Source organism: Ananas comosus, linkage group 17 (assembly GCF_001540865.1).
Source record: "Ananas comosus cultivar F153 linkage group 17, ASM154086v1, whole genome shotgun sequence".
Taxonomy (NCBI): Eukaryota; Viridiplantae; Streptophyta; class Magnoliopsida; order Poales; family Bromeliaceae; genus Ananas; species Ananas comosus.
The window spans coordinates 6,596,125-6,610,327 of NC_033637.1; the positions used below are offsets into that span (position 1 = coordinate 6,596,125).

General features: G+C 37.0%; 1 protein-coding gene across 1 annotated transcript; it reads right to left on the bottom strand.

The window, feature by feature from the left end:
- LOC109722746 (potassium transporter 5-like) lies at nt 5,821-11,773 on the bottom strand. The gene is made up of 8 exons (XM_020250869.1): nt 11,424-11,773; nt 10,501-10,726; nt 9,630-9,932; nt 8,561-8,821; nt 7,895-7,947; nt 7,690-7,804; nt 7,329-7,583; nt 5,821-6,995 (listed from the first exon to the last, which is right to left on the bottom strand). Exons 1-8 carry the CDS (start codon nt 11,673-11,675, stop codon nt 6,133-6,135), a joined length of 2,328 nt encoding a protein of 775 aa, XP_020106458.1. The 5' UTR covers nt 11,676-11,773; the 3' UTR covers nt 5,821-6,132.

A 14,203-nucleotide genomic window follows, 5' to 3' on the forward strand; every position in this document is an offset into this window, starting at 1 on the left:
CTCGCTATGCGCCTACATCTGGGCCTTGTTCAGTCAATAGGTATTGATATATGGACATTATTGACCGTTCCTGCCGAAGGGAGAGATGCATGCTCGAGGTACAATTTTGGGAAGAGATTACAGCACACAATATATAAGACACGCTCTAAAGGCTGAAGGGACTGAGCGCACTCGCTACAACATTATTTCTATTTTATTTTTAATTTTGCTACATCAAAGGATGGTTTGGGAGACCTTGGGGTGACACGTGTCCCCTCAACTAGGGGTGTAAAACGGGCCGAGCGGCACGTGTGTCACGCCCCAGATTACTCGTTTCTCCGGGCACACCGACAAATCCGCCGTATACAAAGAAATTTCTCTTGTATACGAAGCGATAGCTGTACCTATAAACATACAATACTACAACTAGTAATATAGAGCTTCTAAAAGTAAAACATAAATAAAAACATAGATTCAATACATATATAAAATCCTGGTACAAAATCACTCGCTCCAGCGAGGAATAACATCAGTATGTAAAGAACCAAAAACTATAACTACCTGTAACTGGTACTCCTCTAGCTCTGCAACTTGTCAGGAAGGGCTCTAACTCGCAACACTCTTTCCGCGATCAGAATCAGTAGTAGCAGCAATCGCAACAGAAGGCTCTGCAAAAAGTCACTAATTGGGTGTGAGAACTACTGCCAAAAAGAGTAGTTCTCAGTGGGTACCACTACCGACCTCAACGGCTCACCCACTAAGTCTATAGATGATATGCTCAATGATAGTAAAGGAACTGAAAATAATCTATAGTTATATGCCACTACACTATCATTATCTAATGCTAACTATCTGTAAAATAAGATAAGCTCTGACCCAATCTCACTAGGGACTGTGAATACACCCGTCCCGCCTCGCCTGTCGAGCTATACAGCTACCTCCACGCTCAGCCGTTCGTGGAGAGCAAGTCCAGCCAGGACACAACGACACCAACGCAAACGCACAAAGCCCGACTTCGGAGTGGCACTTGTGGGCGCTATCCAACCGAGTATGGAAGCGTATCTCTGTCGAGCTCAATCAGGCTCTCACAGGCCATGATCCAAATAAATAGGGTCACACTGGTCTAACAACCAAACTCACGTGCCCTCAGCAAAATCTGATGCAAAAACAGCAATCTGGATCCACCATCAACCTCAACGGCACCCGACAGTCCGGAACAACCTAGACACTGCTGTATGAATAAGCTCTGCATCCCAGCACGAGCGTAAGTACAATCTACACTATCCTGGGTATCCACCGCCCACAAACTGCGGTGATACAAGCAAACTACGGTTCCTAGAGCTAAATATGGTAGTTTTAACATATGATAGTGTAGAAACGTCAATTTTCTCTTAAGTCAAGTTCAAGTCCAACATGTATTATTTAACTAATATTCTAAGCTCCAATTCAGATTTAAGAACACAATAAATCAACGAATCGAGCAACGAAATATGATACGAAAAAATCCACTAATATATGCTAGCAATAGAACTTAGGAGGAAATCCGCGAAAATCCGGTAAGCATCACTTTAACCCACCTCTAGCGCAAATCCACGGCAGCGAGAAGATCACGAAGTTGCTGGGAGCCTCAGCCGAAATCACCCACAACCAGCAACTGAACTCCTCCAAGGCTCTAAACACCAAAATACTAAAATTCCATCAATCTTATAAAATTCAGCACTTATGCTTAACTTTTCCTCAATTACAATGTCAACTTCACCTTTCAATCTCCAATTCATGTGAGAAAAGGTCCCAAAACCAGTGGAGGATGATAGTACACTACGCTTAGGTCGCAACTCCAGCTTCCTCCAGGAATTTATCCATGAAAACCCCAAAAATACTGTTTTCAGCTCAAAAACCATAACAGCTGAGTAAAACACCAAATTGACTATACTAACCTCAATTAATTTCTGTCAAACAGGGTTCCACGAAGTCTTCAGAAAGTCAGCTAACCACCAAACCAAGTTTCACAGCAATCCGACCTTCCTACGTCGCACACGAGCCAAAACGCCGAAGGTCGCCACAGGAATTTTGCTAAAACAGCACTGCTCAAGGTGGAAATTGTAAAATTTGGAGTAATTTGAAGGACTTAGATGCAAAATAGGGCTTCTCTGTGAAGAAGGGAGGAAAAGAGCTCACAGGGGTCGAGTTCCATCTATTTATAGGGAGTTAGAGGGGTCAAATAAGCTCCAGGAACAAAAGCTGCTAGCCTAATAACCCTGCAGAAACGACCACTTTCGAGCGCCCAAAACTCCTTTCTGGGCGTCTGAAACCTCCAGGCTACACAATTGCTCCCCTTCGGTTCCTCCGCCCACAGTGTGCTGTGCCCATATCCGGGTCCGGCGGACCTTACCTACCATTAGCCATGTGTCAGCACAAACGATATTCACGAAGTAAACTTTCGGACCCTCTTCTGGGCGCCCGAAACTAGGATCCGAATTGGCTTCCAGTTCTGTTCAGCTCAGCACTCGAGTTCTAGGCGACCCAAATCTTGTTCTAGGCACCAGAAACTGGCAAAACTCCAGTTTTGCTCCTTTGAGTGCGCCAAGTCCATTTCTGCATCCATTTCGTGCAGAAACAACTCTGACTCAGTTCGACACTCACCAGATGTGTCGACCAGTTACTAACACTGTATCCAATCCTATCCAAACCTTCGGAACACTACAATGCGGACCACCCCGGCCCGGCACGGCCTCGGGCCAGGCTACAGTCCGGCACGGGTACTGTAGAACTAGTACCGGGCCGGCCCGGCTCGAGAATCTGGGCTATGTTGGGCCTTTTCTTTGGAGCCCAACGGCCCGGCCCGGCACGGTCCGAAACGGGCCTGGGCCGTACCGGACCAAGGAGAGGCGAGTGGTCCGGCATGGCTCGGCACGCTTGGGCCGTGCCAACTGGGCCTAGACCCCACATGGGGTCTGAGCTCCTGGGGAGGAGGGCCTCCTCCCTAAGAGCTCTCGAAGGAGCAGTTTGGTCCAATGGACCAAAGAATTTTGGTCCATTGGACCGAAATCTATCTTCTTTTTAAAAAAACAATACAAATTTATTTATTTTTTTTTACAAATAAATATTTATTTTAGTATACTTATTTTTATAATTTTTTATTATTTTAATCAAAATATTAATTTAAATAAAAATATTGATTGTTTATATTTTAAATTTTTTTAAAAAATTTAAAAATAAATATTTTACTAGGCCGGCCTGAAGCACGGCCCGGCCCCTGCCTTCCGGGACGAAGGGCTGTGTCGGGCCAAAGGGTAGACAATTTGGGCCTGGCATGGCTCGGCCTGAAATTAAATTCGGGCCAGGCCGGGCCGGGTCGGCCCCTAGCCCTTTTCGGCCCGAAAAATGTGGGCTGTGCCGGCCGGGCACGGTCCACATTGNTTTAATGATAAACGTAAATTTGTGTATAAATCACGTATTCGAATTATTGACCTTTTTTTAAAAATGTATTTTTCAACGAATTTAAAAATCAATATACAAATTTTATTCGTATTATATCCATACCCAATTTTTACAGTTTGCGAATTAACTCGCTCTCCTATATATATATATATATATATATATATATAATTGAGCTCCTATGCTTTTAAAAGTACTAAGTTATTGGTGCTTGTAGATTTTTAGTCATTGGATTAAAAGATATGCGGTTAAAATGATGTGGGCCCCCTAGAGTTTAGTGGGTGGTTGGTTGAATAGTATAATCTAATGGTTAAAAATGATCCGAGGCGTAGATCTAACGGGTTTTAAAATTTCAAATTTAAAATATACATATATATTGGGTTTTAAAATTTTATAGTATAAAATTTCAAATTTTCGATGTCAAAATTTGAAATTTGGATACTTTCAAATTTCAAATTTTAAATTCCAAATTTTAAATTCCAAATTTTAAATTTTAATTTATAATATTTATTTCTAAATTTTAACCTTCAAAATTTAAAATTTGAAATCCCTAAAAAATATAAAATTAATTAATTAAGTTTATTAATAATTAATTGTATATAATATAATTATTTAATATTATTAATAATTAGCATAATANATATAAATTTTTATAAAATAAATTGTTGTATAAATTTACTTTGCGCATATACTAATTTTAATGACTTTTATTTAGATAGATTTAACTATTAAATTATTTTTATATATCTTTTATTTAATTAATAATTAGACTTATAAAATTATATAAAAATATAAAAAATTAAAATTTATTATAAAAAATATTTTTATATTCGCAGTATTGTGCAGGCATTTTAGTACTGGTAAATGATTTTATAGAAGCAACACAATCTTCCTTCAGAATGAGAGTAGAACTCCGATGCAGAATTAGTTAAACATTTGTAGAATTTTGGAGGTTTGGATCGAGAATACTGCAGGCACTAGACCTAGTTGGGAGGTAAATGTCTTAGCGCCGACGTAGGGCCCTTTGCTTTCTTGGAGGAGGTGACTTCCTCTCTTTCCTTTTTCCCTTTTATTTTTGAACTGCTCTTGCCGCCTTCCTTCTGTTTTACCTGTTTCACGCCTTCCTTTTGTTTACTCTCAAGAGGAGGCATGATTGTCTCAGTTTTACAGCCTAATTCATTATCGTAATGAATGACAAAGGTAGGCTCTGCCTATTCCGCAAAAAAATAATAAAAATAACATATAAATTTATGTCATTTAATCCATTGCATTACTTACTGAACCAAACGGTACCTAATAGACAAATAGAATGTATATTTTGAACGAGGTTTATTCTTTCATCTAAAGAAAATATTACTATATATAGTGAGTTTATCTGATACATGTACATAAACTAATATGACATTTAGACTAAACATAATTGTTATGATCTTTTTATCGCCGAATAGGATTTGCTAAGCAAAATAGAATGAAATGAAAAAGTATTACGATGGAACAAAGAGATCATAAACAAATCAGAACAAGTGTAACTACATTGAGAATGTGACAAAACATACCCAGCATTAGAAAATATTCGGCTCTAATTAAATTTGTCCACATATCAATACAAGCTCTTTCGGTGCCACAACTTCTAGAAAAGTTTTCAATTTAGTTTTGATCTAAAAAATTTTGGATTGCATCACAAAACAGGCCAGGTACAAGAATTTGAGGCTGCTCTAATTAAATTTGTCCACGTATCGATACAAGTCCTTTCGGTGCCACACCTTCTACAAAATATTCCAATTTAGTTCTGATCTAAAAAGTTTTGGGCTGCATCACAAAACTGACCAGATACAAAAATTTGAGACACATCTAACAGTTCAGGATGACAATTAAATGACATCATGACTAGGTAAATTTGCTGAGGAAGAATGCTGCTGAAATTTCACAGGATGGCAAGAGATATAGTTGAAGCATCCAATTGCTCAGAAAACATTATCAGATACCACTATTACTGTCTATGGTGTCTACGTTTGCTGCAGCAAAATTATGTGCCATTAGCATATAGTAGCTATCCAAGTGAATGGTCTTTTTCCACCATTTTAGGATTATTAAAGTTGAAGATGCTTCTCATATGGAAGAAGTAATCCAGCTAATTAATACATGCTATTCTTGTTAAATATCACCTGAAACTTGCAAAAATAAAGCACTGTAACATACATGCATCTTTGAAGTTTCTACTGTAGTCGAAGTTTGCAGTAAATATTTGCAGCTTGAGTGTATGTCCTAATTAAAATCGCGTAAGATTGTTTCAGAAGGTCCTAACATCAATGCCAACAATAAGATGTATCAGATAGCTTCTTGGACTCTATGACAGGTAGAAATTATGTTCAAGATCACAATTTTATGTCGATACAATGCAAATTGTCCAGACCAACAACAAATTCTGATCTTGCTGTAATATAAAATTTGAAGTTGATACCCTAGCACCAATAAATTTTTAAGCCTACGATCCAAATCTAGTGAACTGGGCCTTGAATGGCCCTTCATTGCTTTTTCCATTCAGTACATGCATACGTAGACTCCTCTTGGCTTTCACTACTATGCAAAGAACATCCATCATATGCAGTTTCATACATCATATTACACTGAATTTGTAGGGTTAATTAGTTCTTACAAGCTATCTTATGAGAGATGATGATGATGATGATGATGATGATGATGATCAAATTTCCATCAAATATAGTAGTTCATGCCAACTTGTAACAAGTTCTTGTTGGGTATCTGCAGGTCTACAAACCCTTGCCTACAATTCCTCCTCAAGAAATCATAGACATGATCCACTACAATTCTCTTCAACACCCCCGAGTCCTCGCTAGCCTTCACCTCGCTGTGACCCAACAGGTAGATCACCCCCGCTGCCCTCGACCTCTCCAAGAACCCGATCTCCTCCGCCGCCGCCTCGCTCACCTTCCCTTCGGCTTCCGAATTCTCGGATCGAATGAAGGACTTGAGATGCTCCATAAGTAGCCCTTCAAACTCCTCGCTCCCGACCCTTCTGTCCCGGTAACCGTACCGTGCGATGCACCGATACATCTTGTACCCTTTAGGCCCAACCCGGCGCAGAAAAAAACGCTCTTCGGGGAGCACTTTGTTGACAGGCAGGTATTTGACCGAAACAAAGACTAGAACCGAATGGATGGCAGGAAGGTTGGTGAGGAAGTGGGGGAAAATTGCCGGTATCCCTTGAGTGAGCTCAGTGTAAAGAAGCCCTACTCCGGGAACCCGTGAGATACCCAGATTAGAGCCGAGGCTACTTACATACTCCGTCGAGACTTTCCTTTCGACTTCGAAGGCGTGGCGTTTCTTTTGTACATAGTGCCACACATACATCACGAAGAAGAGGACGGCGGCGAAGGAGAGAGGGAGATAGCCTCCTTTGCCGAACTTGTAAAGGACCGAGGAGAAGTACAAGAGCTCAAAGGAGTAGAAGACGAGAACGAAGAGCGCGATGAGGATAAGACTGGTTTGCCAAATCATTAGCATTATTAGGATGAGCAGAGACGAGGTGACAATCATCACTGCTACCACCGCAATCCCTATCAAAATAACGGACAGAAGGAGCCGTTAGTCCTTGAACAAGGCCAAGAGAGTTAATTAATCAATATTGTGTAGTGCTTGTTTAGGCTGCTGTTTGGGACAAACTCCACTCCAACCATCAGCACCCAATCATTTAGCAAATGAAAGGTCTAGAGGTTTTCGACCTTCAAAAGCAAAATATTTAGTGTTGAAGATTTTAACAAAAAATAATGTTGGTATTATTATTCTGCACAAATATATAGCACTTTCACGAAAGTTTCAATCAGGCCACACAGGCACATATATAATGATGTGAGGAGAGTTGTTAATTAGAAGGTGATAAATTACCGTACCGTAGGCGTTTCCGATCTTCGTAGTCTCCTTGAAGGAGGCAGTCACTAACACACAAGCCAACATGAGAAGGAAGTTGATCTCAGGGATGTAGACTTGGCCCTCATGCTTGTTGGAGGTGTGTATTACTCGGACTCGCGGGAAGCAGCCGAGAGCCACAGACTGCTTGATGATCGCGAACGTCGCAGAGATCATCGCTTGGCTCGCAATGATCGACGCCAGGATGGCAATCACAAACATAGGCCAGTACACCAATTCTGAAACACAATGAAATAGTTGCAGCAGAAACAGTTAAAAATGCCGATTTTTAGTAAAAATTTAAATCGTGATTTTGAAAAGTGAATTGTGCGATGTTAGATTTACCAGGAGTTGATTTGTAGAAGGCGTCAGCGACGTCGAGAGGGTAGTATGAGAGATATGCAGCTTGTCCCACATAAGCACAGATTAAGCAAGGATATACCAATCCAGTGAAAGCAATCTAGAGAATAAGAATTGTTAGCAATATTAATTTTCAAGAAAAACTTCTGAAGATATTCGAGTTAATACATGGGAGGGGAAAGTAACAAACCTGGATTGATCTAACTGAGAAGTGACCAAGGTCAGCAAACATAGCTTCAGTTCCTGTTCCATTTAAAGAATCAGTTTTTTCTGAGCATATGAATTTGCAGGTTAAAAAAAAAAAAAGAAACGTAAATTGCAAGTTTTGTCCTCAAACTATTAGTCGATTGGCATTTTGGTCCTTAAACTTTAATTTCTTGTAATTTCTTGCTCAAACTTTCAAAATTGTTACAATCAGATCGCACAATCTACTTTAATTGACTAAATATTGAGGGCAAGTGTTTTTTTTTTTTTTTTTTTTTTTTCCTCTTATGTGACTTTGGAGACCGATTGGATGAAGGGGGCCCACACTCCTAATTGTGGGCCCATCTATTACTCGTAATCGCCAATTCGGCGAGCCGGATACTTAGCACAACTCAAATATTGATACATCACCAATATAACAGTAAGATGATATTTTAATTATTGACGTGTTATCAATTACAACACTGCTGTGCTGTAGCACTTTTACTTTAGTAATTTATTAATATTTAGTCAACTAAATTAAATTATTGAACTTAATTATAATAATTCTAAAATAAATTAAAATTTGAGGACTAAAGTGTCATATGCCTCATATATAGTTTGAGGAGCAAACATGCAATTTACACAAAGATAAAGTGGGTAGTTAATTTACCTGTCATGCAGAGCACAACACCTCCGAGGCTGATCCAGGCCTCCTTGGCGTTATGCCTGAAGTAGGAGACAATGTAGAGGGGATTGAAGGCCTTCAGAACGGAGGAGTCGTGGCGAACGAGATTGGAGAGGCCGATGGCGCCGATGAACACGTACCACACAAGGATCGCGGGGGCGAAGGTGTAACCAACCTTGTCGGTGCCGAACCTCTGGATCGAGAAAAGTACCACCAGAATCGCCACCGATATCATCGCAATCACATCTGCCAAAGATTAGAAGCGCTTTTAATTTGAATTGCTTCCCTTGTTACCATACCACAACTTATTAGTACACAGAGCGTTAGCACAGTATTAACTAAAAGGAAAGTACTGTTGAGAGAATCTTTCTAAGATGATTCCCTCAACTGCTTCTCTTAGAATAAGAGAGATAAATTTTAAATTAAAGCTTCTGTTTGTAAGTCTCGTAAGTCTCATTTCTCTCCCGCCGTACCAAAATTTTAGTTTTTTCAATGAAGTGATCATATATGTATCAGAAAAGTAAGGCTAAACGAGCACTAATAACCTTTGTTTGGCTATAAAAGATAGTATTGTTTGATCCAAGTTCTATATCAAATAGTGCGATTAGAAAAAAAAAAAAAAAATTGTATATATCGGGACAATCCAAATTACTATTGTGGTAACACCGAAGGCACGAAAATGGAGGTTTTGCTTTCCAAGCTAAAAATATCATTTCGACTTTTTTTTAGAAGAATATTTAGATTTTTTTTTTTGTCTAAATGTCTAATACTACACTAAAAATATTAGTATTGAAAGTTAAAACGAAAGCGGCACCAAAGAACTAAAAAAAGTTGGCTTAAGATTTATTTATTTATTTATTTATTTTTTTACCATCTTTACCTTTCCTACATAAGCTCTTGATATTTTTATTGGGAAAGAATTTTTAGAAATGTTGCTTTTTTTTTTTTTAACTAAAATTAAAAACAAAAATAGAGGCAAACAGAGAGTCTACATATGGCTTTATAAGGGCTTCTTAATTTTATCTTTCTTTTTCTTTATTAAACCCTTTGTTACCTTTGCTTATTCCTGCATCAATTTTCCTCACACCATCCACAGCAGATAGGACAGAGATACAAGGAGTGAGGATCCCATCACCAATGACCATGCAGGTCCCCAGAAGTGCTAGTGAGAGAAGCCCATTCTTGGCCCAGCTGCTCCTCTCCAAAGCCCCTTTGACCTTCTCAGCCCTTTTAAGATGCTTATTGGGTGTCTGCAGCTTGTATGCGGAGAGATCCATTAAAGCTTCTGCTTGCTGGTTCGGGATTGCATTCACATTCGCATGCCTACATATCAGTGAGTACATTGCAAATGTTCCACCTGTGACAAAAAAATAACAAAAGAACAAAATATTAGCTAACTTACTATTATACTTGTTATTTTCTGGTCTCACTAATTAAATCAGATTATTTTAAAATAATTTTCTACTATATCGATCTTTTGGATTACATTGTATGTATTAAAGTCAGTACTTTAACCTCGCCGCTTTAAGAGGTCTTGACTTAAAAGTCGATTCCAACATCTGTCATTTTACGGTATGGTCGGTGCATATTATATGATTTACGTGATATCTGTCGTACACGCGAGGATACTGATTTACGTGATATCTACCGAGCATACGATGGAGTGCGTTAAGACTCATTCAAAATCGTTTCCCACTTAGATCGATCTTCTGGAAAACAGAATTCATAATTTCCATCACCCAAAAAAAACTCAGTGAGAAGTAGTAACATTTGAACAAAATTAAAATATTTCTCTCTTATATATACTGGTGAAAATAATTTGAATGAAACAAGATTAATTAAAAGCCGAGGGGCCCAATTCAAAGTTGGCTGTCTTAGGGCGGCTTCTTTGTAAAAAATTTACCAAGCAAAGATGAGTAACTTACCATCTCCATTGTCATTCGCCCAGAGGACAATGAACACATACTTGACGAGGGGGAAGAGGGTGAGGGAGTAGATGATGAGAGACAGAGCTCCGACGACGTCGTCCCTGGTCGGAACCCGATCCGCGAACGTGCTGGCGAACACGTACAACGGCGACGTGCCGATGTCGCCATACACCACCCCAATGCTCTGGAAAGCTAGTTGCAGCACAGCAGCTATTGGCAAAACCTGATCGCAAAGTTGCAGTAACAGAGTACGTAGGCATGTATAGGATTAGTACACCTTATAATACTAGCTAGCTACATGTCTAGTAAATGGCATAATAATACTAATAATTAAGCAACATTCAAAGTAAACATGAAAAAAAAAAATTTACAAAATAAATTAAAGATGATCCAAATTATGACTAGGAGAACCAAAGTTGTATAGAATTGTATTAATATCATTATATATATGTTTCTTTTTGAGAAGTATGTGTATATATCTCTGTACGTAGGTTAATATATATCCATACTGTGAACTTCAAAACTAATAATAATAATAATAATAATAATAATAATAATAATAATAAACAACTACTCGCAAATACGCTTAGCAAATATTTCACCCTGATATTAATTACGTGAAACAATTATTTTTGTATTTGAATATTTAAGTTGTGAGAAAACAGCCCCGCTAATTAATAGTTGTATGTGTTTAACACGTACGCGCGGTATTTAACTGTGAGAAAAAAACAGAAGAATTAAAGCGATGTAGATATGTAGAAAACATATATAGAAGAGATCGATGCTTAATCACTTTACAAAGAAAATCTTTGCCACTCGTGCCAGGAACCGTAGATCAGCACAGAAAGAATTAAGAGAGAGTGCATGCGTTAAGAAAGAAGAGAGATCAGATCGATAGACATGCATGGTTGATTAATTACCTTCGAAGCAGAATGCATTCCAGAGACATGGTTGGCTTCTTTAAACTCTAGTGAGTCGATCCTGGTGAAGTGCTTTTCACCAGCAAGTTCTTTCTCCGCCTCTTCTTCTTGCCCATCACATCCTTCAATGGCATCTCCATTCGTATTCTTCTTCTTCTTCTTCCTCTTCTTCTTCTCTTCCTCGGCCACCATCGTTTCTATGTTCAACACCACCCCTTGTACCACTTCTTCTTCTTCTTCTTCTTTCCCCATGATAGAAGTAGAGGTCAGAAAGAAGAGTATAGAGAAGAAAAGCTAGAGCTCCTGCTGCTCCTGCTCCTGCTCCTACTTACGAGGAGAGGGTGTGGGGTTTAATTTATAGTTGGGAGAGAGAGAATAGAAAAGAAAATAGCATAGGCTAACTTCTGAAAATAAAAATAACAACTATCAGTTAAAAGTCTTCATATTGATTGATCAAAAGCAGAAAAATAAAAAAATTTAAAAATATCACTTTTAATATGAAAATATTATTTTGACGTAATTCAATAATGCTGGTTAATTTGAAATATGTCGTATTATTAAGCTGTTTTGCATGATCTATTTAATTTTAATTTTTCGAACCGACATCTCGTAGCTATCGACTTTCTAAAATTAAATTATTATTATACACACTTTAGTCAAAAGAGTTCTTTTAAATGTGACGAAACTATAAGCTGTTGTTAGTCATTTTATTGGCAAAAAAGAATGGTAAAAAAAAAAATCTAAAGTTTAGGGATCATTTTCAAAAACGAGTATAGTTGAGGGGCTCTCCTCACACTTTTTACCTTTGAAGTTTGACTCGCCGAGGCGGCCGTGCGGCACGTGCGGAGCTACTGAGGTGGGACGTCGGCTAACTGACACGTGTCGGGGAAGTGACGGGGAAGGCTCCTACGAGGGGAGGCTGCTACTTCCCTCAAGAGAAGGGTACGTGTGGCCTACTGCACGACGCGGTTGTGCCCTTCCTTATTTATCTCATCATTTATAATAAAATATACAGAATAAATTAAGGGCGTGTTTGCCTCGAGGAATATAATATTACACACTATTTTAATATATTTAAATATTTTAAATTTTTAAATAAAATTACTATTGGTGCTATATTATCGCGTTTAGTTTAATGCGATAATATAATACTGGATTGCAGTGTTTATAATATTACTATATTTTATTAAATATACAGAATAAAAGATAAACTTGAAATACCACCGCCGTGGCTTTGCGCATTTTACTTTATAGTTTAAAGTGAATTATTTTAGTAATATATGGTTTCATTTTTTTTCTTTTCGTCGGTACCTTCTATATCTCTTCGTTAAATTATATATAAAAAAAACTTTAATAAATACCCCCCATCTATGATTGATCGATTATACACTTTTGTTCCTTGTGATTTACTAAATTATCACTTTAGTACCTTATGTTTTTAAATTTATCATTGATTTAACAAAAAAATTAATATGAGGAATAACGGCAAGAGAAAAAAAAAATACAAAGCAGTATTAAAGTGAGAAAATACGAAATCACAAGGTGGCATTTGAAATTTTTTCCAAATTAAACTATTCCTACGAAAATACTATTTATATAAACTAAACAGTAATACTTCTAAAAGCATCCAGATCTGAATACTTATTAATTTTTGTCCTCAGATTTATTCTTTTAACTATTGAATTAAAGATCAATAACAATAATTACTTATGAAGCTCACTATTTTATATAATTCAAAAGTAGCTAGGATTAATTCAATAGCCAAAAAGACAATAATACCGATATCTTAATACTTTTAAAAATATCCCAGCTGAATCTCTATTTATACAATATAGGTGAAAATGAAAAAAAGATATTACTAAAAAAAATATACTGATGACTTGCGTAATTAATGTGAGAGATAAAAAGTCATGAAGATGCAAATTTATTAGCATTTCAAAATATTAAAAAGTAAAACAAAATATACAAAAGACGAATTGGGTAGGAAATTATATTATGACACATTAAAATAAATTAGATGAAGCCAAAATACCAAAATATCTTTCCAATTGTGGCAAATGTGTGGTGAAGGTGACCGGAAACGATGATAAGGAAAGAATAAAATATTACTAAAATAATATATTTGAGAAAACATATAGTGAAAATAAAAAAGGATATGCTTTATATTTGAGAAACGTATAGATGAAAATGAGAAAGTAAAAAAAGATATACTTTATGTATGGATAAGTATTAAGATATTTTCTAAAATTTTATTTTGATTCATTTTAATATTTGAATTCAAATGCGAGAATATATTTAATTCAAAATTATGATAGGTTGAGAAAATTTTTAAGAAACGATAAAAAAAGATTAAAATTTTGATGAGATACGTGGATATTACGTGTGAGAAAGGTTAACTGGATATTATGTAGATGGTTGACGTTAATGATAAGTGGATTAATGAGATATTTGAGAAATTTATGAATATTACGTTGAGAAATTTTTTTAAAAACGATAAGAAAAGATTAAAATTTTGATGAGATATTTGATAAACGTATGGATATTACGTGTGAGAAGAGTTAATTGGATATTATGTAAGTGGTTGACCTGTATATAAGTGGATTAATGAGATATTTGATAAATTCACGGATATTACGTTGAGAAAGTATTGACGGGTACGAATATTACGCGTGAGAAGTAAAATATTTGAGAAACGCGTGACGGGAACAGATATAAATGCGAGGGTATTATTGTCACACAAAGTGACAGATACTTTTATTTTCAATCGTTAGATCAATCGT

Bases quoted from the DNA above. Each gene is read 5' to 3' on its own strand.
- LOC109722746 (XM_020250869.1), bottom strand. From the start codon at position 11,675: ATGGGGAAAGAAGAAGAAGAAGAAGAAGTGGTACAAGGGGTGGTGTTG. The intron at 9,933-10,500 runs GTAAGTTACTCA...TTTTTGTCACAG, and splicing joins GGCGAATGACAATGGAGATG to GTGGAACATTTGCAATGTAC. The intron at 7,584-7,689 runs GTAAATCTAACA...ATTGTGTTTCAG, and splicing joins CTTCTACAAATCAACTCCTG to AATTGGTGTACTGGCCTATG.